Source organism: Vigna unguiculata, chromosome 7 (genome assembly GCF_004118075.2).
Source record: "Vigna unguiculata cultivar IT97K-499-35 chromosome 7, ASM411807v1, whole genome shotgun sequence".
Lineage (NCBI taxonomy): Eukaryota > Viridiplantae > Streptophyta > Magnoliopsida > Fabales > Fabaceae > Vigna > Vigna unguiculata.
Window position 1 is genome coordinate 34220993 of NC_040285.1, and position 24165 is coordinate 34245157.

Genomic DNA, 24165 nt, shown 5'->3' on the forward strand with positions numbered 1-24165 from the left:
AGTGAAAGCCAACAGCACAGAAGCAAAAAAGTTAAACGGCGCCGTTTTCTTGCTTACGCTCAAAAGCGCGGGAAGTTTTCCCGCCATTCTTCAACAAAACACCACTCAATTCAACTCAAACCTTGTTTTAGATCCCAAAACTGCACAGTCTCTCTAATTCCGTCATCACCATGGACACTGAAGGCTTATCAGTAATCTGCGCCGGTCTCGGAACCGTCGAAGAGGACAATGAAGGCAACCGAGTTGGCTTTACCAAAGGCGAATACTGTCTTGGTACGGTTCTCTTGCATTTTCAATATCCCCTTTTCATTTTCTTTTGTTTTTCATCTGATTTCGATTTGATGATAATTTCCGGTTCCTCACCACTCACATTTGTTACCAATTACCAGATAACCTGAAAGATTTGCTGCGGTTTCTGAGGCGAGACGATCCCCAAACGCGCGATGTCTTCAAGCAAGTTTGCAAATGGAACATAGTTTCTAAGTATTTGATTCCCACCATCGAGCTTTATCACGAAGATCGCAACTTGCTTTTGAATTCAGGTTTTCCTTGAATTTATATATATTTATTGAATTTACTGATTAAAGCGTGTCTGGGTTTTGATTCGTCTGTATTTGTCTTGTTTTTCCTCAGTAAAGGTACTGGTGTTTCTTACGATGCCGGTTGAGCCTTCTTCCACGGATATACCTCAACAGTTGGAGTATCTATGGGGTTTGAAGTCTGCTGTGACGAACAGTGATGTCGCTGCAGTGATAGTTTCCTTTCTAGAGAGGCCGCTTGAGAATCTGGAACGGTGAGTGGGTGCAAACACAATGAGTTTTTCGGTGTATCGAGTGCGAATGGAAAAAAATGCTCATGTGTGTTTTAAATTGTTTGTGTACAGGGACACATTTAGCGAGGATGATTGGAAACTAGTCCAGCTTGTGCTTACATTATTTAGAAATATTCTGGCTGTTCAAGAAATTCCGTTGCACCAGAAGTCAGGAGGACTAGCGTGTCAGTTTCTATCTCTGAGAGACCGGTTTCTGGAGCTTTTGTTTCGCGAGAATGTAATGGATATAATCTTGGTTATTACTCAATATGTTGGTGGTTCTAATGCTTATCTCCGTCAAGATAACTTGCTTCTACTAGAAATTTTCCATTACATTTTCATGGGTCAGGACCCGGAGTTAATTATCAGGGCACATTCGAAGGGATCAAAGGTTAGTCCTCCTCATAGTGACTAATGTCTTTTCTTGTCAAGCTGGTTAGGAGCATCCTACTTATTTACATTATTATTTTCTGAATGTGCTTTGCTAACATCACTTGCATGGTATGTTGGAATGTGTTAAGATCTCCTCATTCTAACTTCTCCCATATAGTGCTTTTATAATTTTATTAGGTCAATTACATTTTTGTAAAATCCTTTTTAGGCAGATGAAGATCCCCAGGCTTCTCTCAATAGTCTCCACCAGTTAATCTTGGAAGAGGAAAAGAAGAGAAAAAATAGTACTAAGATCAACAATCTTAGTAGACATTCGCAATTTAGTGGAACATTTTCTCGGCTTACAATGGTACTACTTTTTTTCCCTGCTTGTGCTTTTATGTGGGTGGACTTGAGTGATAATTGCTGTCTCTATTTGGTAGGATGGTTCCAAGGCAGTAGTTAAAGGAAATCCTAATTCTTCTCATAATGTGCTGCTTAAAGCACACAATGTCACTAGGGGTCCCACCAAAAGAATTGCGTGGGATCATCCAAGGTTGCCTTCAACAAAGGATAAGATATTGGAGCTGCTTCACGGATTTGTGAATCAGTTTCTTTCTGGGGGATACAATGGTATGCCTTTTGTTCTCAAATAATTTCTATTATTTGCAAATATATTTATTTCTTTTGGTTTCTACCTGTAAAGTGAAAAGTAATCCCACAGCAATTTGAACCTGTATCAGTTTTGATGCAATCCATCCGTGAAGATATCGCAAAGGAACATCCCTCAATTCAAAGAAGTGATGTTGTTGTTTTCTTTCAAGTGGCTGAATTTGTCACTGCGTTTCAGTTTTACAAATGTTCAGCTTCTAAGGTGAGAGTGATAGTATGATAATTTCATATCTCAGCATACGTTTCTCTTGACCTCTTTCAAGCTGCAATACTTAACATTGCCCCTTTATTAGAGGTATTAAATGCAGATTTTTAAGAATTCATGGTCTGGAACAGCAAGAATTTCTGATTAATCTGAATGTTGGGAGTTTTATAGATTCTCCTTGCGTATTTAGTTGTTTTCCAGTTACTTATAAATTAGAATGTAGCATAAGTAGTTGTAATTTTAGTTTCTCAAACGATGTCGAAGCAAACTTTTTCCTGTAATGATTTTGTTTGTAGGCCTTACAATTTATGGCACATAATGGCTATCTGTTAGTGAATAGTAAGCGATAATGACTACTATTTATATACACACCACAATCAAAGAAATAACAAAACGATAAAATGGTTGGTTTCTTTACTTGAATTTTGTGGGTTTATTATTTTCTGACCTATGATTCATCAAGGTGAAAATAGCTAGTCATTACTCATGTGCAAAATGATAAGCTGGCAAAAAAAATATTTGGCTGGACAAATGGAAATGAACAAAAATATCAAATAAAATTAACAGAATTTGTTGTTCTCATTTTTGTGTGAGTTATTACTTTCTGCTTTATTTGTAAATAGCATACCTGTGATTTTTCAATCTACAATTGAGAAATGTTGTCATTCTTATACATGTTCTCATCTTCATTAAACCAAGGAGGGAGGAGACACATTTGAGACTTTTGGTGATAAAGATGCAGTTACCTCAGATTTCAGTGGTCAAATTTGTGGTCCAATTGCAGCATCCCTGAATGAGGCAATGTTTCAAATGGTCATTTCACAGTGGCGGCATGCCTATGATGGTCTAAAGGAAACAAATGACCACCAGTTTCTATCTGCAGCTGGTTCTCTTTTGAAAAACATGGTAATATGAACTACAAAATATTAATATGTTCTGTTTTTTCTTTCATGTTACTACATCAACTTCCTCTCCCTTTTATATTCGTGCTCTCATTTTTAGCTTAGGTTCTTAGGACTGTAAATATATCGTAAAGCTAGATCAGTTCTACAAACGGTTTTGCTTTATCAATCACCATCTCATTCCATGGCTCCCACTTTTATCTATTATTGTTTTGAATAATTTTACAAATCATGGTATTTCCGCAAGAATGACTTCAATAACTCCATCCCTGTGCATAACCTCATTAAATGTTTCCTAATTTCCATTTTTTTATTTTTCAGATTCGCATGCTGGATTTGATACTTAAATTGTTGCCTGAAGACTCAAAGGAGCCACAAACAGCTCGCATCCTTCTGTACAAGTTAACTTATGATCAGACCGAGGAAGGGATGACACAATTCCTATTGAATTTGATGAAAAACTTTGACACCCACAAGCAACCAAAAAGGTTTGACCTCGTTATTCTATAAAAAACAAATTCACATTCATTAATTATGAACATATATGGACTGTTTTTTTTTTTGTGTATTAAACTTGTTCCTTAGCGGCTCTCTGGTCCTAAAATGCTATTCAAAGGACATCTATTGATCACTTACTAGTTGTCTTTTTAGTTCATAGATCATGCAAAAATTAACACATTACATACTCTACTGGTGAATGCGTCAATTGTTAGAAAGCTAAGTACGCCGAGCAGCATTGTGTTAAACAGTGGAAAAGTATTTCTGTCCAGCTAAATAAATTTCTCTTTTTGCAATCAGCTCAAATAATATGCACTTTTCAATTCAAAAGCAGTGTGCAAAATTGTCTATTATGGGAGGAATCCAATTGTGGTCATACGTGAGTTCAACGATAATAGTTATTTTATGCATGTCTTTGTTGTGAGTTTGTGTATAGCCGCATGGTTCTTTCTTTGCTGCCATATTTATGAATTCTGTTTCCTGTCAGTGATCTTTCAGATTTGCTAGAAATCATTCATAAGGTTGTAAAGCTGATGGATAGTCTTCAGTCTCGAGGAACATTGAGGGTAAGCTGAAACTTGTGTCTGTCTGTCAAGAGTTAGTTATATTTGAAATAGTTCACTGATATCAGAACAAACAAGGAAAGATGCCTGTAATCACTTTAACACTAATGCTTAGCAATTGAACTTCATATGCAATACCTCACTTGTTTATATTGATTTAAATTTCACATTTAAATGTAATATCTTTTGCTTCCGTGGGCTTTGTTGGAGATGAATAAAGCTGATAACGAGCCTTCACTAATAGCTCGAATTTTTAGTTATTTTGACATTAATAATGTAATATGTGGGTATGTAAAAAATCTGTTGCAGAGCATACTGTCTAAAGATTTTACTACATTTTTAAAATTTTTTCTACTTTATATCTTCTAATTCAAGGTGTCGAGAAAATCAAGGAAAGTGAAAAAGAAAAAAATTCCAGCAGGAACGGAATCAGGAGACAAACTGACTGGAGATAATTCTTGCATTCAAAATGAAACGGGCATCTCAACTGTCAATCAATCAGCAGAAAATAAACTACTGCAGGAATGTCTACCAAATTCAAATCCCACTCCAAATCCCACCGGGGAGGATGTTACCGTTGGTGATAATGAACATGAAAAACATGTTGAGGAAGATGAGAACTCCCGAGTTGAGTTGGGACCAATGGAAGCCACGTATCCTGAACATGTTAGTGAGGACATGTTGGATGGTACTAATGATTATTCTGAAGATGAGCAACTAAATGCAATTAATGAAGTTGATTTCAAGGTTTCAACGCTTGTCTCTGCCTTTGCAAATCACAGTATCATTCAGAAATTGTGCTGGTTGCTCAAGTTTTATAAGAGCAATTCCCTTGCTACAAATCATTACATAATAAGCATGTTGCGGAGAATAAGTGATGATCTTGAACTCCAACCTATGTTTTACCAGGTCAAAGTCCAGCAAGCATTCCATCTTAAATGAGATTGTGTAGTTTTTGAATATGGTTGCTGAATACTATTTATTGATCTTGTTGACATACTCTTGCAGTTGTCGCTGCTCACAACATTTTATGACATCCTGGTTGAACAAAAGTCGTGTCCCTGCGAGGATTATGCAGATATAGTTGATTTCCTGAATTGTTTGGTCAGAAAGATGCTAAAGAAAATGAAAAAACAACCCCTCTTGTTTGTAGAAGTCCTTTTCTGGAAGTCTCGAAGGGAATGTCATTACATGAATGCGGAATATTTGTTGAGCGAGCTTGGTCATTTGAAGAAAGAAAGTACAAAGTGGAATAATACTCCACAAGATGAAGACGTTGGTCTATCCCCAGCGAAGGCGTGGACTCGTAGAAGCATAGCTGATGCACTTGGTGAGGATGAGGCTGATGTTTTGATTACTCATGACTCAGGATATCAAAAGTAAGATAAATATCTCAAACCTTGGTTGTAAGCTTCTTGCGTTAGATTTTGAACTTTCTATATGTTTTGGGAAATATGTTGGCGACACTGAGATGGCCATTTTTAGAAGTGGTACCAATTTTCAAATTAGGCTTGTTGTTTAATTGGTTCATAATTATATTTTTGACCAAGATAAAGGTAGATATACTGCAAAGAATTATCTGTACTTTGAAAGGGAGGAAAAAATAGACGGAAGAGATACTAAAACTTTGTAATTGAACTACATAATGAACAGAGTCCATTTTATGTAAGTTAATAACAATAAAATACAAATAATTATTGGAAACTTTATTCCTATGTACATGATATGCGATAAAATCAAATTAATCAGATACCCCTCCCTACTATTATTATAAACTTTTTAATTAAATAAGAAAATAAGTAATAAAATGTAGAAGAGTTCCTATGAGATAACATAGGATGCTATAAAGTATTCTATGATGATACCGTTGAGTATTTCCCACATTTTCTAACTGAGACTACTCTCGTTTTCTTTTGGTGCTAGCAATGGCAAAGATGATCATAAGTATGTTTACAACTTTTCATCAATTTTTTCTTGGGATTTTGTAGTTTCTGATACCTGGTTCACTTGGATTTAACAGTGGTGAGGAGCAATTGATGGAAGACGATTCTCAAATAGTTCCACGGAGAAGGAAAAAACTTATTCTTGATGGTGATTTGGAAGGACAAATTAAGAATCTCTATGAAAAGTAGGTTTAATCAGATCAAACCTTTGTGTGAACTTTGGAGCATGGTTTAATGTAGAGCCTTGTCAGAAAGAAATTCACTTTTATTTCTTTAATTTTTTTTACATCATCTGTGCAAACATAGTTGGAGTAAGCATGATAGATTAATTCATAGCTTTTCAATTTTCTCTCTCATACTTGAAGGAGTAAACATGATAGGTTAATTCATAGCTTTTCAATTCTCTCTCTCATACTTGAAGGAGTAAACATGATAGGTTAATTCATAGCTTTTCAATTCTCTCTCTTGCATATAGATTTTAGTCTTTCTTTTCACTAACGGTTCTTGCTTTGATTATTTTAGATTCAAAGATGACAGACATTGCAGTCGCCGAATAGCTGAAGTGTTAGATCCAGATGGTAAAATTTCACCTGCTCAAATTTCCAATACGTTAAAAAGATTAGGTCTAGCAGTTGCACGTAGGAGAACGATTGGTGATAACAATGCTGAAGGACCTTTGTCTACTAGCCCCAATCAATTAGATGCTGACACAACAATGGGAGATACCAATCATAAATCAGTGAATCTGGAAGGAAGCCAGTTTGTTCAACACCTGTATGTTTGTATTGAACTCTGATATGCTTATTAAGTATTACTGGTATTTTTTTTCTATTAAATTTCTGTTCCTCCGAGAAGTGAAACGTTGTCACTATTCTTCATCCTAATTCAACATTTTTTACATACGTTCTGATGCTCGAATATGTTGAGGTGTTCTCTGAATTTGAGTTCAATTCCATATATACAGGCAAAAAAAGAAGAGACTCCGTGCTTTCAATGAAGATCAGGAAGCTCTGATAAAAGTTCTATATGAGCAGTGAGTACTGCTTGGCTGCCTTGCATTTGGTCTGTCTCAGTATCTAACTGAGAATGGTTCAACGGATGGTTAATATGTTCTTTGAATTTTCTATATTATACGCTGAGGGTGACAAATAGCAGAGGGATTGAACATACGAATTTACTGGGTTGTTATTTCTGCAGATTCAAGGACCATAGAAGATGTAGTTACATGATAGCCAATGCACTTGATGAGGATGGTAAATTCACTCCTGCCCAAGTCTCTCGAAAACTTAAGCAGCTTGGTTTATCACTACCTCAGAAGAAGAGTTCTAAAGGCAAAATGCATCTAAAAGGTGTAGATGTCATGGATAGTTCAAATGATAGGATGGATGAATCTGAAGATGAGACATTGATATCATTGGTAAAAAGGTAATTTTGTGTTTGCGGTTTTGGTCTGTAGTTTTACAAAGCTGAGGCATTAATACTTCTTCATGTTTGCAAAATAATATCCACTCATTGGCATGTGTAACTTCCAGAAAGCCATGGTCCATCTTAATGGATACACTGTTCAAATTTTATACATAAATATATGCTTCAGCTGAATTTTAGTACTTTGCCAAATGCAAGGTTTTTTCTGCCCGGATGAATGAATCTCTTCTAGCTCTTCTTGGTTTAACTATTGTTCCATGTTTATATGATTTTAGGAAGAAAGTCGACAATGACAATATATCAAGGGAACAATCACATGGGCAAACCAGTGAGGATAGATTGTCAACAGATGATTCGGATGACGAAATGCTCAGCTCTGTTATCAAGTAATGTTCATTTGCCTTTCCGTTTGTAAGATCACTAGTTTACTAATCAATGATATCATAAATAATGTCAGGATTTAGTTTAACCTGTTGATTCTACTGGCTCCTGGTACTATATGCTTTAACTTGAAAAAAATGATGGATTTGTCTAGTATATCAACAATTCTGTTTCATTTGGAGTATAACTATCTTTTATTTAATTTAGGAAGAAAATAAATAGCAAGGTATCAGCTGAGAAATTACTTGCACCTATCAGTGAGGATACATCATCAAGAGAGGATTCTGATGATGAAATACTCGACTCTGTTCTCAAGTAAATATTCCATGCTTCAACTTTTCTTTTCTTGGATATAATTGATCAATGATAGGGACACAATTTTGTAAATCTGGAATTTAGTTTGAACTGTGTATTTTGTTTGTGAAATCTTCTTACAATGCTAGTTAAGTTTGTATCTAAGGGTTTCTCTTGTTAATTTCTTAAAATCAATTACCCATTTATACAGCTCTTAACCACTTCTAACTTTAGTTGTCATATTCCTGCACCATTCATACCATATTTAATTTTCTTTATGTTCTTATCGGTTCAATTTCTGGGTGTAGAAGAACTGGACGATCCTTTCTTAAATCAAAGCAAGATGAGCTTGAAAATAGTTTCTTAAAATCAATCACAATCACACTGTATACCACAACTCCTTACCACTTATAGTTTTAGTTGTCATATTCTGGTACCATTCATACCATATTTGATTTTGTCTATGTTCTTATTGGTGCCATTTATGGATATAGAAGAACTGGAAGATCCTTTCTTAAATCAAAGCAAGACGAGCTTGAAAATATGCAAGTTCAGCAGAGAATAATGGGCGATGATCACCTTAATGGAGGCATATCAGAGGTTATCGAAATGTATGTCTTTGTACTCGGTGTCATTTTTTTATTTTTGGTAATATGGTCTAATAGCACATTTTTGGCACTTAGTGGGAAAAGACATTTTGTTGCAATGCACACTTTTGCTAGTTGGGTGATTTTGGGCTGACAATTGAGTTTATCATTTTTTTTTGGGTATTTGGCCTATTTGTTGAAATGTAAATTGTTGTAGCATTTGTAGTTATTAAGATGTAAATAAGAAACAATGGGTGTTTCTCCTAAATTATTGGCCTTATAGAAACTACAAGGATACATCTCTTGCCTCTCTGCATTTAACAAAATATCAAGTTAAATAGTAGAAGTCAGTGTTTTTGTGCATTGTAGTTAGAGATACTAGTGATTTGAATAGTGTAATTATAGGAATCAGATAGAGATTTATGGATAAGAAGAGGATTTATGATTTTCTTGCTGAAGTTACTCTCTCCATTTTAAATCTTCTATTTTTTTGTAATATAATGGTTATTAAAAGTAACTCGACAATGGCTGTTGTCTAAGGGAAAAAAATGTTGAGATTAATTTACATGAGAACAAGGTCTGAAAGTGACTTGAATTTGAATTGGCAGGGAAAATGTTGTTGATTCCTCCAAAGTAGAATATCAGCAAATGGACGACTTAGCAGATTCAGAGGATGAAGTGGATGGCAGTGCATTTCAGGACAATGCCAGATCCAGAAGGAAGCTTAGAATGGTGATTGATCCGGAGGACGATGACTGAAGGGGGAAAGCTCGATTAGGGTACAGCTTTCTTTATTTTTACAAATATTTTTGTACTTAACCGACTATTTAAAGCTTGGACCCTTCTGGCTCTCGGTTGCTCAAACAGCACACCACCTGAAAAAGTCACGTGTTCATTCGTAGGAAAAATGAAAATGGAACTAGTTGACACTAGATCAAAATGTATAAAATGGCAGAAGGGCTTTCTAGGAATGGCATTACACATAACCTTTTAAAAATACCTCTCCATCTCCTAAGGTTTCTCCAAATTCCTCTACTCCCATAAATTAACTACGGTTTTTGCTGACAACTTAAGTCAAGATATGTGTAAAAACTCCCATTTTATGAATTCACATAAATATCTACCTTTATTGTTTTTCTATCTGAGACTAAAACATCCGTTCCATAAACGTAATTTCTGGCTTGTATTTCTTACCCATCGTTAAAATCCCACATGGTGGTTCCTAAACCTGACACTCTTTTTTCTGTTGCTAGGATTTGATGTAACATTAAGATTGAACTAAATGTTTGTATAACGGACTTCATTATATTTTTATGTGAATAGTTATATTTATATGATCTCGTATTTATAAATATATAAAGAGATTTTTTTTATCCATATTTCAAAATTCTAATTTTATCTTTTAAAATATAATTATTTATTAAATTTTTAAGAATTAATTGTTATTTTAAAAAACATTTTATGAAATTGTTTATTTCTATTCCTTCTCTTCTTTTTCTATTTATTTACTATTATTTTCTCATTTTTCTGATATATTTTAATTTATTTTTAATAAACATAATTTTATTTTATATATTAATTTAATAATATTATAATGTTATCACTTATTAATATAATATTATATATATTTAAAAAATGTATACTAGGTTTATTAAAGATTTTCAAAAGTATGCTATATTTTATAATTTTTTAAAATTTATTTTAATTCAAAAATGAAAGTATTTGAAAAGGTAATAAAAAATTTTAGTTATTTTAAGAATGTTTTTCTTTATTCTGACAGGATCACAGGATTCTTACTACATTAGAATTCAAAGGAAAAAGTGTATAGTATAAATTCTTTAAAATAAGTTTTCTTATAACTTCTTTAATCATAAAGTTATTATATTGGCATGGAATTTTAAAGACAACTTAGTAAATTTGAAATAAATACGTCTTAAGCGCAGTTTTTGGGCCACCACTCCACTGCAGAAACGTTGAAACAGTGGTCACAACTATTTTTCAAGTGGGTTTGAATTAGTTATTACAAAAAAACGATATTTTTTAGTACCATCACCATATCTTAGCTCATCTTTTATTAATAATAATAATAATAATAATAATAATAGTGTATATATATAATTTTTTAATTATATTATTTAGAGCTAATAAGATATAAATGGTTGTAAACATTTCAAAGTATCAACACAGTCATCTCATGTTTGAGTAAATATGGTTTGAGGTGGAGATAAGTTTAAGCCTGAAGATCCATTCAATTTCTCCATCCATGGAAACGCCAATTCGCTTAGTTTAGCAAACCCAATTCTTTATTTGTAGTTATATTTATAGTCCAATTTTTTTTAAATAGTATTTCCTTATAAATAAATATAATATTCTATTTATATATTATTATAGATATGACGCTCCGTTTTTTATTTTATAGGTTTTTTAAAATAAAAATAAATTTGTAAGTTACATTTAGTATATAAATTCAACTTCAATTTTTTTTGGACAATTTTTTTTAACTATTTAATAATACATTTTGCAAATTTTACCATATTTCCAAACTTATGTTATATACATTCTCTTTTATTTTCTCTTTAAAATACTGAAATAATTTATTATATTTTCTTTAATCCAAGAATGCAATTTAACAGAATATATGACAATATCTTATGTAAGATGGAGACTAGATGGAGCTAAGAAAATTATTTATTTGTTATGTACGTATATTGTATTCCCTATCAGTATATTATTAGTTGAAAATTTGTGGTTTTAAAGTACACTCCTCTCAATTTTATTCATATGTTATTATGGAAGCAAGGCTTTTATATCACCAATGTCACTTATTTGATTAAAAAATATTAAAATATTCGGAATTTCTTAATATTACAATTTATTTTTCCTTATCTAGTACTATTTCTTACACTTCTATTTTAAATAGCGAATATCTAATACATTTCAAGTTATTTTTATCCGTTAAATGCTTTCATTTAAAATTTCAAAGTATATTTTATTTATATTTAATTATCTTAAAAGTATTAGTAAGATAAGATTTAGATCTTTTCATGATCATTATTGAAATAAAATATCATTGTTAACAGATCTTAATTATTTATCGTTTATTACTTGATACATACCGTTGAACTAAAAACTAACAAAAGAATCTTTGATAAACATTCAGTCTTCATCAATAGAAAAAAAAAAGAGTTTAGTAAAAGTTAGAGTGAAGACTGAAGATGACCCTCACTTAAAAAGCAGTTGTCTTTTTTTGTTTGTGGGGATTATGAATGGAATAATCTCAAAAGTTCCTTTACGTTTTCTTTTTTCTATTGTTTAAAGGTTACTTACTATTTTGGTGGTGGGATGAATAGAAGAACAAAACAAAACCACAATCCCTCAAAGGCAACTCCTACAAATAACGTGGCCCTTGATGTGCCATGTTATTCTCTATTGATTTTTTTTTAGCATTAAAAATATACTATATTGGTATTTTAAATATCTTTTTAATATATTTTAAAATGTCAAAATTAATGATAATCAGTGTATTATGAAGGCACAATAGAGAAACATTATAAAAATAATCAGCAGAGAATCCAAATTTGTCAAAGACAAACCAATCATGTTGAGATGTCACCAGTTATGCGGTTTGTGATGGATTTTTACTTTTTAAAGGGATTTATTAGAAAGAAATTATATATAAGTGAGTTGTTAGGTTTATAGAGGGGGTTTCATTGGAAAGAACAAACACCAATGAAACTTGAGTCCAACCACATAAAACATTACCATCAATCTCAACCCAATTGTTAGGAATCCAAGTGTAAGTCTAAGTCTCACATTGGCTAGAAATGAGAAAGTAGAGCATTATATAAGAATAAAGACTCATAAACTCATTGTCTTGAGTTGAGAGTAGTGTCAATGTCTTACCTGGTTGTACTCAGGTCTCATTGGTATTGTATCTTCTCAGTGAAACTCCCTATACTGTAAACTTAACAAGTAGTATCAAAGCCATGGCTAGAAATCCAACGTGAGTTTAAGTCTCACATTTGTTAAAAATGACATTTCATGGATATTTAATTTTATCATCTTTATCTGACATGGATTTATATTTATACTTAGATCATTTTTTGTGTTGTGTGGTGGAGTCATATCGGTGACACTAATATCCTTTTCTTGGAGTATGTGCATTCATTACCTTGTTGAATTCTCAATCCAACTTTTTAAGTTGCTATGGAAACATATAAAAAGTATAATTGACTTTTGCATACTCTTCCAAACCAGTAAAAAATTTAATCATTTGTCCACCCAACAAAACACAAGACACAACACAACTAAAAAAATACATCCAAACAAAGTTTCATGAACTTGCATCCAAATGGGATTACAGCCAGCCACACACCAAATGTCACTAACATATTGAAGGGACAGATCATATATCAGTGACCATTGGATTGATTTCACAGATATACTTGTACTGTATTGAATGCCTTCCCACCATCAAAAACATCTTGTTGAGTGATCATGGATGCCTTCAAACTCTTTCTACTTTGCTTATTATGTTCAAACACCTTCAATTCTGTCATGTGCAGTTTGGAGATTCATTGCAACCAGAAGGACATGAACACACTCCTACACTTCAAACAAGGACTCATAGATCCTTCAGGTCTTCTCTCCTCATGGTTCCCAAACTTAGATTGTTGTCAATGGAGTGGAATCAAGTGTGATGATATCACAGCAAGAGTAACACAACTTTATCTCCCTTGTTATACAAATCATCCTCAACTTCTTCCTTATGGAGACAAAGACGACAAATCACACTGCTTATCAGGTGCATTCAGCCTCACTTTACTGGAACTTGAATTCTTGAACTACTTGAATTTGAGCAACAATGACTTCAAGTGTATCAAATATAGTTCAATCGGTAGCCATAGATGTGATGACTTCTCAACGGATAACCTTCCTTATCTGTTTGGAAACACTACCAAGCTTCACTATCTTGATTTATCGTATAACTATGATCTTGTTGTCCATGATCTGCATTGGATTTCTCCACTCACCTCGTTGCAATATCTCAACCTTGGTGGTGTTTATATTCACAAAGACATCGATTGGCTTCAATCAGTTACCATGCTCCCTTCTCTTGAAGAGTTGCACTTGGTGAGTTGTCAACTTGAAAACCTCTATCCATTTCTCCATTACGCTAATTTTACTTCACTTCAGGTTCTAAATCTCGCTCACAATAATTTTGTATCTGAATTTCCTACCTGGTTATTCAATCTTAGTAGTGGAATCTCTCATATTGACCTTAGCCAAAATCAAATACATTCCCAACTTCCTAAAACATTGCCATGTTTTAGAAGTCTGAAGTCCTTGGTTTTGTCTCAAAATTATCTCAAAGGAACCATTCCAGATTGGTTAGGTCAACTTGAACAACTACAAGAACTTGATCTTTCTCATAATTTTTTATCTGGTTCAATTCCCACAAGTTTGGGAAATCTGTCATCCTTGACTATTTTGATACTTGAATCAAATGAGTTCAATGGAAGTCTTCCAGATGATCTTGGGAAACTCTTCAACTTGGAGACCCTTCGAGTTGCAGCAAATTCCTTAACTGGAATTGTGTCGGAAAGAAATTTACTTTCCTTTCAAAATCTGAGGGAACTTTCATTGAGTTCACCTGGCTTGGACTTTGATTTTAATTCTGAATGGGTCCCTCCCTTTCAACTTAAACATATTAGATTGGGCTATGTGAGAAACAAATTTCCTGCATGGCTTTTCAAACACAGTTCTCTGAAATATCTTGCAATTGGAGATTCAAATGCTTCGTTTGAACCTCTTGACAAGTTTTGGAAGTTTGCTACTCAACTTGAATTTATCTCCTTAGAAAGAAACACGATCAATGGGGACATGTCAAATGTGGTGTTAAACTCGAAAGTCGTTTGGTTAGTGGGGAATAACTTAGGAGGCTTCGTGCCTCGTATAACACCAGAAGTGGTTGTTCTACACTTACGTAATAACTCTTTGTCAGGATCCATTTCTACCATGTTGTGCCAAAATATGACAAATAAAAGCAATTTAGTGCACCTGAACCTGGCTTATAATAATTTATCTGGAGAATTAACAGATTGTTGGAATAATTGGGACTCCCTGGTTCTTATCAATTTAGGACACAACAACCTTAAAGGTGAGATTCCTAACTCAATGGGCTCTTTGTCAAACCTTCGTTGTTTGTCTGTGGGGAACAATATGTTATCTGGGGAGGTTCCTCTTTCTCTAAAAAAGTGCCATAATCTTTCGATATTTGATGTTGGTCACAATAATCTTTCTGGGGTTCTACCAAGCAGGTTTGGAGAAAATATTAAAGGTCTTAAATTGGGATCAAATCAATTCAGTGGCACTATTCCCACACAGATATGTGAACTCCATTCCTTAATGGTGATGGATTTTTCAAGTAACAGATTATCAGGATCAATACCTGATTGTTTGCATAACATAACAACCATGGTTGCTAATTATGCTTCAAATCGTAGAGTAGGCTTCATCCTTAATTTTCCTGGTTTTTCGGTAACCGTTGTGACCAGCGTCCAGATCCTTATAAAAGGAAACGAGTTATCATATGTTTACCTGATGAATGTGATTGATCTCTCAAACAACAACTTATCTGGAAATGTGCCTTCGGATATGTATATGCTCACTGGACTACAGTCCTTGAACTTGTCCCATAATCACTTAATGGGAACGATATCAGAAGAGATTGTGAACTTGAAACCATTAGAATCCATTGATCTCTCAAGAAATAATTTTTCTGGACAAATTCCAAGTTCCATGTCTAACTTACATTATCTGGAGGTCTTGAATTTGTCATTCAACAATTTTATGGGCAAAATTCCATCAGGGACCCAACTTGGTTTTACAGAACTTAGCTATATCGGTAATCCTGGCCTCTGTGGACCTCCACTTTCGAATATTTGCCAGCAAGATGAAGAACACCATGCTACAAAACCCACGGAAGAGGAAGAAGAAGAAGAAGATGATACATTTGAAATATATTCGTGGTTTTACATGGGTCTGGGAATTGGGTTTGCTGTGGGATTCTGGGGAGTTCTGGTGAGTGCCATTTTTTTCAACCGGAGATGCAACCGTGCTTACATCCATTGAACTCTAAGAGATCGCATATATGGTACGTAAATAATATTTTTCACATTATATTTTTCGAAAATTTATATTTATTCTATAAAAATAATTTTACTATTTTTTCATCAGTATATGGACGCCCACAATAATTAGTATAAGTTATAACTACAGTCACTTTTACTGCATTGCAGGTGTTTGCTTTGATGTTCATGACAAGTTGTTACTTTGCACAAAGGTTCTTCTAAGATGACACAAGGTTCATGTCTTATATACAAATAAAAAAACTGGTATTTACACTTACACATTCCTTAGGTATCCGCACTCTGAGAAAAATACACTGAAGATAAAGTAATCAATATGATGAATGATAAAAGCAGATAGATGTGAATCATATTTAGAAATTGTGAGTGTCTAAATATCAGCAGCATTATGGCTTATGTGTTCAAGATTTTGTATATGAAGATGTGTAGCCTCTATAAAGGCTTCTATTTTTTATTATGGGGTCTGAGTTTCACAATGAACAAAATTAAAATGTTGATATACTCAAATAATTTCATTAGATGATAACGTTTAATTAACTTTGGTGTAACAGTTATATATTCTATATCTAATAAATATAAGATTTATTTACGGTAAGTAAAACAATTTTAATCTTACAAAACTTAACTTGTTTGTAATAATAAATTAGACTAAAATTCATATTCAAATATAATGTAATTTAAAGTTTATCCTATCCATATTTATTAAATTTATTATATTATCTGATATTAATACTCATCAAATTATTCACGAATATTTAATCAATCTCTAGTCCTATGCATATATAACTCGGGAGTCAGGCATGTAAAATATATAATTTTATTAGATAAAATATTTCTATCATGTTTAATAATTTTGTTTTTAAAGTTAAAGTATGAACTTCTAAGTTAAAATTTTTTTTATAGTGAGTGTCCAAAATAAACTCTAATTAAAATTAGAGTTTATATTTTAAATCAATAATAGTATGTACTTAAAAATTTTGACAAAGAAAGTTAGATTCTACTAAAATTTTGAATTTTAACGTTAGTTTAATATGATATTTAGTGACGGTTTTAATCTAATTGTACCTATCTTTTTCCGTTTAACTACCATAAAATTTAGCATCATGAAATCATTATATTATGACCGACAATTTAAAATTTAATTTACAAATAAATTATAATTTATTATTCATAATAAAAAAAATTAGATAATAATAATCTTTAATTTATAAAATAGTAAATATAATCTAATTTTTTGTTTTGTTATTTGATAGAGTTCTTATAGTGTTTATTTGTAATGTTACTTTTTTTTTATAATTGTTTTGACAAACACTAATGTATGTATGTAAGGATTTTATAAAATATCCCCGAGATATTTACACAATTTTAATATATGAAAATAAATAAATTATTTTAGCTTTATTATATTTTGTGTGTATATAACTTTCAAAATTTTCGCATATGTATTTTGGGCACCTCTAAAATATTTATCAAATATCTGTCACGGTATCTATAGATAAAATCTTATAATTTATTATCAAATTCTATTTATAGTATGATATATAATATAATAATTGATTTTAAAGTACCAGAAATTTATTTGATATATTTGTTTAGTCATAATCTAAGAAGTCTGTTTATAGAGCATCTCATCATAGATAATCTCTTCATGTGTAAATTATTCCACAATAGTTATCCAATATTAAAAGCGAAGATTTTGCCTAAACGACTCCTCGATAAACTACAAACCTTCTCTTAAAATATTTCTAAGCAAAACTATATATATATAGGACTTAAAAAAAGAAAAAAAAATCCAAAATTTGATAATGTGATAACTTTAAAAAGATGTTAAACTAATTTACCACAGTGATGGAATTACTGAATAATTTTTTTTAATATAACAGTGATCGCATAATAATATTAAATTTTTTAAATAATAATATTTTTACTCACTTTTAATCTATCATTCTAATTATTTTTAAATTATCATATCATACTACTAAAAAATTAAAATAAATTATCTAAAAATGATTAAAATAATAAATAAAAAATAAATAAAAAATAGATTAAAATATTATTATACTAACTTTTTACGGATCTTCAAGACGAGACATGGTTCTATCATAATTCACCGTTGTCTTATTTGGGATATTAAATAAATAGATAATGATATTTTAACTCATTCTTTTGACTCACTTTTAATTCATCATTCTCATTATCTTTAGATTATCACATTATATTATTTTAAAAAATTAAAATAAATAATTAAAAAGTAATTAAAATAATGAATTAAAAATAGATAAAAAAATTTGATCAAAATATCATTATACTAAATAAAGATATAGCTAGAGTTGTCAAAATGGGTTGAAACCCGCGAGCCAATCCGACTCACCATGGGTTTGAGCCGGATTGGGTTGAAATTTTTTACAAATTTTAATACAGATTGATTTTTAACCCATTTCACCCGGGTTGAACTCGTGGTAAGCCGGGTTGGTGAGCCAACCCGCAAATAAAGGATCACACAAGTATTTTTTATTTAATTGGGTTTTGCATTTAGGTCATGTTAGGTTGTTTTTTTAGTCAAGACATAAATAATTTTTATTTTTTTGATTTTGGTTTGTATTAAAGTTTATTTAGATTTTAATTAGAATTATAATTTAGTTTTGACTGAAAAAATTAAAAAATGTATTTTTTTTAAATTAAATGAACTCGTGATCCAACTTATTTAACCCACCAACCCATGGTGGGCTAGGTCGAGTTCAAATTTTTTTTGCTCGCAAATAGAGGTTCAAATGAAGCAGTTGAGTCTATTGATCTTGCTTACCACCAATATATGATGAATATTGTTTTCAAGAAAATATCAATATAGTTAAGAAAACAGGACTAATATTACACATTTTCTGTCATACTATTCAACAAAATATAAATAAAAAAACTATACATTTTTGTCATGCTAATTTAAAAAAAAATGTTTATAAGACAATTGCTTGAGTAATTTACTATAAAGATATATTACATTTAAAGAATAAAGTATCAACATATATAACTTGACAATCAAATTAATTAAACATTCAAACTGTTCAAATATTATTGAGCAACATTCTAGCATTTAAAAATATGAAATTGTGAACATATATGATAGGAGTAGTAAATAATTATTAAAAAAAATTAAAAAAAAATTAAAAAAAAATTGTAAAAAAATGTTAGTGGGTTAAGTGGGTCAACTCACCTTCAACCCGACTTCTCGAACCTGTGGATTAAGTAAGTTAGGTTGAGTTCAACCCACTTTAAAAAAATGAATTTTTTTCAACCTAATCCGGTTCGTACCAGTGGTGAGTCAAATTGACTTACGAGTTAAAATTCATTTTGATATTTTTACACCTCATAATAAATTAAGTTGAATCGAAGAATCAGATCAAATTATCCATTTTAATAACTCTAAATATATCAGTAATTAAGAGACACGGTTCTGACTTTTTTGGACAAACCCGCAAGCTAAGTTACTAATATATTCTTCTCACTCTTAACGATCAACGCTTAAATTCCATCAACAATGACATCAACGAGAAGTGTACCCTCTAGTTGTGACCACCACACTTTTCTCCGACAAATTACATTTGCCCAATGAAGACTGAAGTTAAAAGATACATTAAAATAAGTAACGTTAATTTCAATACCACGATAATGCCACTTCCGTCGTTCTCATGAAAGACTCTGACGAAGTAAAATTAACGTTCTTGTCCATATCAATTAGCTTCCTCACGGATATACTCCACTTTCAAATTAAACATATTTCCGCTTATTCCCTCTCTAACTCATTTTTATTATTAAACTTTAAATTTAAATAAATATAATTTTATTAATCCAAATTGTGAAATTTTTTAACATGTTAAACAATATTTTAAATTGACATTTCATCTATTTATATTATTTCATACATTTTAACTCAAATTTTGATCTAAAATATCATTTAATATGTAAAAGAAATTGACATTAAATTAAAAAAAATTATACCCATTAAATTTTTAGATTTATCAAAAATATCAAAATTTGAAGCATAAATAAATTATAATTTTTAGATTCAAATTTATTCAAGTTTAGTCAAAATTTCTTCAAGTAGTTTCTCTAAAGAGAATGTATCTATGTTTGTACTCTAAAAAGAAAAACTAAAATGGGTAAACAGAAAATAAAGTTGTACCATTTTTGCAAAAATCAATAGAAGTCAAACTAAAGTAGTGATGATTATTTTATACTTGCACTCAAATTCTAATTAGAGTTTTATGAGAACTATGTTATACAACCATATGTTAAGGCATCAACTAATAACCTTATAACGAAATAAATCAAATTAGAAATAGTTAACTAATTATAATTAAATTTATGCAAACTAATTAAGATAAAAATAAAACCCGAAATAAGTATGTGATTTTATGGGTTTTCTATCCGTAATTATATTTGTAAGAGAAGTGTTATACCCAAACACTTTTATTTTAGCAAATATCCTCTTTTTTTTTCACTATTTCTTAACCTTTATCACAATCTTAACTTTCGCATTTTTCTGTCACTCTGAGTTAAATGTTATTATCAATTTTTAATATAATAAAATATGTTTGTCCTACTTATTTATTTTAATATATATTTTACATAAAGTCCAATGGTTAAATACTTCATATAAATCCAGTTTAAAAAGAAAACCCAAATTTTTATAATAATTTAAAGAGAAACAAACATATTTAATCCATTAATAAAACTCTTTTAATACTGACAAAGATTTTTGAAGAATCATTATCAAAATAAGCAATTCCTAGTTTCATGAATGGTGTAATGATGGAAGAGAGAGAGATGTTGTGAGCAATATTTTCCAGTCTTGTACCCCATAACCTTTGTCATACGTACATGACTTTGAAACTCAAGTACAACCCAAAATATCTATCTTTCTCAACATAAAATGGACATGTGTAACTAAAGACTCTTTCTAGGCAGAAAAAAATACCACTTTGTCTCCTCAGCTTTTTCTTATCTTTAATTTCCAAATCCATTCCCAAGACTTTGAAATTTAAAGATATACTTTCTACGATATTTGTGTTGGATTTTTACTACCATCGTATTCAAACATAACGCTCACACTAGGAACAGTAACACCTCGGATTGAATACGGATTATATCTATTCGAAATTTGATCCGTAACGAAAAAATTTATCTATTATTTGTTTCTCTATCCACGTGATTCTTTTTAAAAAATATATGTGAATATTTTAAAATTTATGAATATACGTGAATATTTGTAAATATTTTAAAAAATAATATCTTATAATTTTTTAAAATTAAATTTAAATAAAATTATAAAAAAATGAAAAATTAAATATAAACTAAATTTAAATTTAAATTTAATTTAATCTAATAAAATATAAATTAAAATTTAATTTTAATTTTAATTAAATTTAACTTAATAAAACATAAATTTTATTTTATTTTTAATTTTTTATGGGTAAAGAATTCTCGTGGGTACAAATAATATGATATTCGTATCTGATATATTTATAAACAGATATAAAATACTCACTACCCATAAATAACAAATACTTATAAGTACCAATTATCCGTCACAGATTTTATACGAGATAAATGCATAGATTGAATATTTTTCCCATCCTTAGCTGACATTTTCTACCTGCAGTCATGTTTATTATATCTCTACCAAATTTGGTTTATTATTTTAAAATTAGACTATTATTTTAGTATTACATCTTTGATATTGTGTTTAAAAGAAAAAAAGATGAGAGATAAAAACGCCATAAAGAATATAGAAACGTCACAATCCATTTATCTGAAAATGACATGTTGCTAATCACTTGAGAATGATTTCAAAAGCCATCCAATCTGTTTTTTCATAATATAAAAACTTAAATAGAAGTAGTAGATATTTATTTATATTATCTCATATTACTTAATAAAAATATTTATGATTGAGAATAAGTTAAAAAAAAAAATAGTATCTTGATTTTGACATGATAAATTTTTTGAAAAGAATATATAAAACTTTTAATCATTTAAAAATATATAGGTTTGTAATATATTAACAGTCTTTCAAGAAAAAAAATTTATGAGAAAATATAACCATGAGACTTAGGTTCAATTCATTTAAGAATTGGCATTCATTTCAATTAAAAATTTTAAGACTATTATATATTTTTTGAGACTTATACTCATACTTAAATTTCTAACAATTTCTCTTGATTGAGTTTCTTTTATGGCATAAAAATTTTGGATACATAAATCGTATTGTACTCATATGAGCCAAACATCAAGAATCATCAGTTCTGTTAATTTTTATGAGTCTTTCAAACGAAGAATTCACGAAAATAATAATAATAATAATAATAATGAGACTTTAATCCAACTCACATAAGAGATTGACACCATTTTCAACCAAAAAATATTAAAATAATAAATTTATGAGTCTTATTTTTATATATTGTTCAATTTTTTCATATTTATATATATATATATATATATATATATATATATATATATATATATTACCCAAGTATTTTAACTCAGATTATTAGTTTGACAACTTTAAGCTTTATGCTAGCTTGCTAGATTGTGGAACAAAGAGGTAACAAAGAACAAGGAGTTGAAAAGGTTGATAAACTGAAAAAATTATATGCATAGAAGGAATTATATACCTTTATATTGTAATAAACAAATAAAATATCTTTATGAATATTGTGTTGTTATTATTATTGGGTGAGATTTGTAAAAAATTAAAAAATAAACTTCAAAATTTATTTGAAATAAAGGAACTAATTAATATATTAATTTTGTCCACTTTGAAATTGGCATAATTAGAAGAGAAAAAAGATGCAGCTCCTAACTTGAGTCATGATAGACTAAAATTATTGAACAAAAATTTCCATGTAAGCAGCGTTTTCTTTAAGAAGATTCTTATTCAAATATTTGTAGTGGCTATGAAATATGGAATTGAGTAGTTAATTAATTTTTAGACTACCTATTATCCTTTAATAGAAACTGTATTTGATTCAATTCAATCAACCAATAAAGCAAAGTATATCATAGTCATTTGGTAAGCAAGTAATTATCCTACAGTTAATTTCAAAACACAGTCTAACGCAATAAAATTAAAATACAATTTCTTTTATTTATTTATTAAAAAATATAAATAGAAATCATGTCATGCATGACATACTAATTTCAATATTAGTACTATATTGCTTTTGCGATTAAACAATATTGTTATAAGTATCATGGCTAACAAATCCATCACACCTAACTCATGCTAATAACGATGTCTTTCTAAATTTATAAATTAGAAACTCGTAAATTTTGACTTATCATCGGAAATTAATGTTTGATTTAAAAAAAAATCATTATTTAATCCTCAATTTTAATGGAATGATCTCGTTATTTATTACTACATGATAAAGTAAATGTTTAATTCACAATTTATCATTTTATTATATTATTTTATGGACTTTACCATCAAAATTATTTTCAATATTTTTAGCATATTTTACCAAGCTTGTTAAACAATGAATAGCCTACCTATGAAAAACATGTTTAAAAATGCAACTCAACAAAAGATATAACAAAATAATGTTTTTTTATTTTATTTTTTTTCAACACATTAATACGTCATTGCATATTTAAGGAATTAATAAAATGTGTACGAAAAATAAAATTATGATGATAAAGTGTGTTCAAAAAAATAACCATAATAAAATTTATGATAATAATGCGTAAGTAGTGAAATATTTAATTAAATCTAAAATAAAAAATTGTAACTGGATATCTCCAATTATAATTTATTATTCTTAAAATATATAAATTCATTGTTGTTTAACATTTTTTGATTGACCAAGTAAAACATGTTCGTATATTATTCTGTGATGCAACGATACTTAAATTTTGGTTACATATCTTTGTATTTGATATATTTTATTGATACTTATTAATAAAGTATTTGATCTATAAAACAATAATATTTTTATGATAACAATAATTTGTAATTTTTTATGTTAAAAATTTAAAGTATATGATTTTAATTTGATTTCACACAATAATAATAACATATTTATCATGTTTTTAAGAAAGATGATATACTTTTCAATATGTATATATTATGTATCATATTCTATTATTTTTAAAATAAATATATTGAGATATTAAATACGTATCATATCCAATATACTTATAATATCTATGCATCATATATTTATTATTATGCTTTCATTCCATTAATTTTGCTAGACTTCAACTATTCTTCTCAAGTATGAGTTCACTCATAATATTAAACACACTAAATTATTCGATCTTTTTAGTTTATTATGGGTTGGTTATTTCAATTTTGACTTAAATAAT

General features: G+C 29.9%; 2 protein-coding genes across 7 annotated transcripts; both read left to right on the forward strand.

Annotated features, from left to right (window-relative positions):
* The first annotated feature begins 118 nt into the window (after positions 1-118).
* On the forward strand, positions 119-9791 carry LOC114189593. 6 transcript variants are annotated; one of them, XM_028078199.1, is made up of 20 exons: positions 119-273; positions 390-542; positions 634-793; positions 884-1202; positions 1413-1553; positions 1627-1816; positions 1927-2057; positions 2760-2966; positions 3284-3450; positions 3948-4026; positions 4399-4932; positions 5032-5402; positions 6044-6151; positions 6489-6740; positions 6931-6999; positions 7164-7391; positions 7667-7777; positions 7980-8087; positions 8561-8677; positions 9262-9791. In XM_028078199.1, exons 1-20 carry the CDS (start codon positions 171-173, stop codon positions 9410-9412), a joined length of 3699 nt encoding a protein of 1232 aa, XP_027934000.1. In that variant the 5' UTR covers positions 119-170; the 3' UTR covers positions 9413-9791. The 6 variants fall into 6 exon arrangements, 5 of the variants coding, with proteins under 5 accessions (XP_027934000.1, XP_027934002.1, XP_027934001.1 ...); XM_028078201.1 differs by having other exon boundaries at positions 8564-8677; positions 9262-9546; XM_028078200.1 differs by having other exon boundaries at positions 2763-2966; positions 9262-9546.
* A 3205-nt stretch (positions 9792-12996) lies between these two features.
* LOC114190864 (receptor-like protein EIX2) lies at positions 12997-16290 on the forward strand. The gene is made up of 2 exons (XM_028079926.1): positions 12997-15809; positions 15955-16290. Exon 1 carries the CDS (start codon positions 13151-13153, stop codon positions 15785-15787), a length of 2637 nt encoding a protein of 878 aa, XP_027935727.1. The 5' UTR covers positions 12997-13150; the 3' UTR covers positions 15788-15809; positions 15955-16290.
* Positions 16291-24165: the final 7875 nt, after the last annotated feature.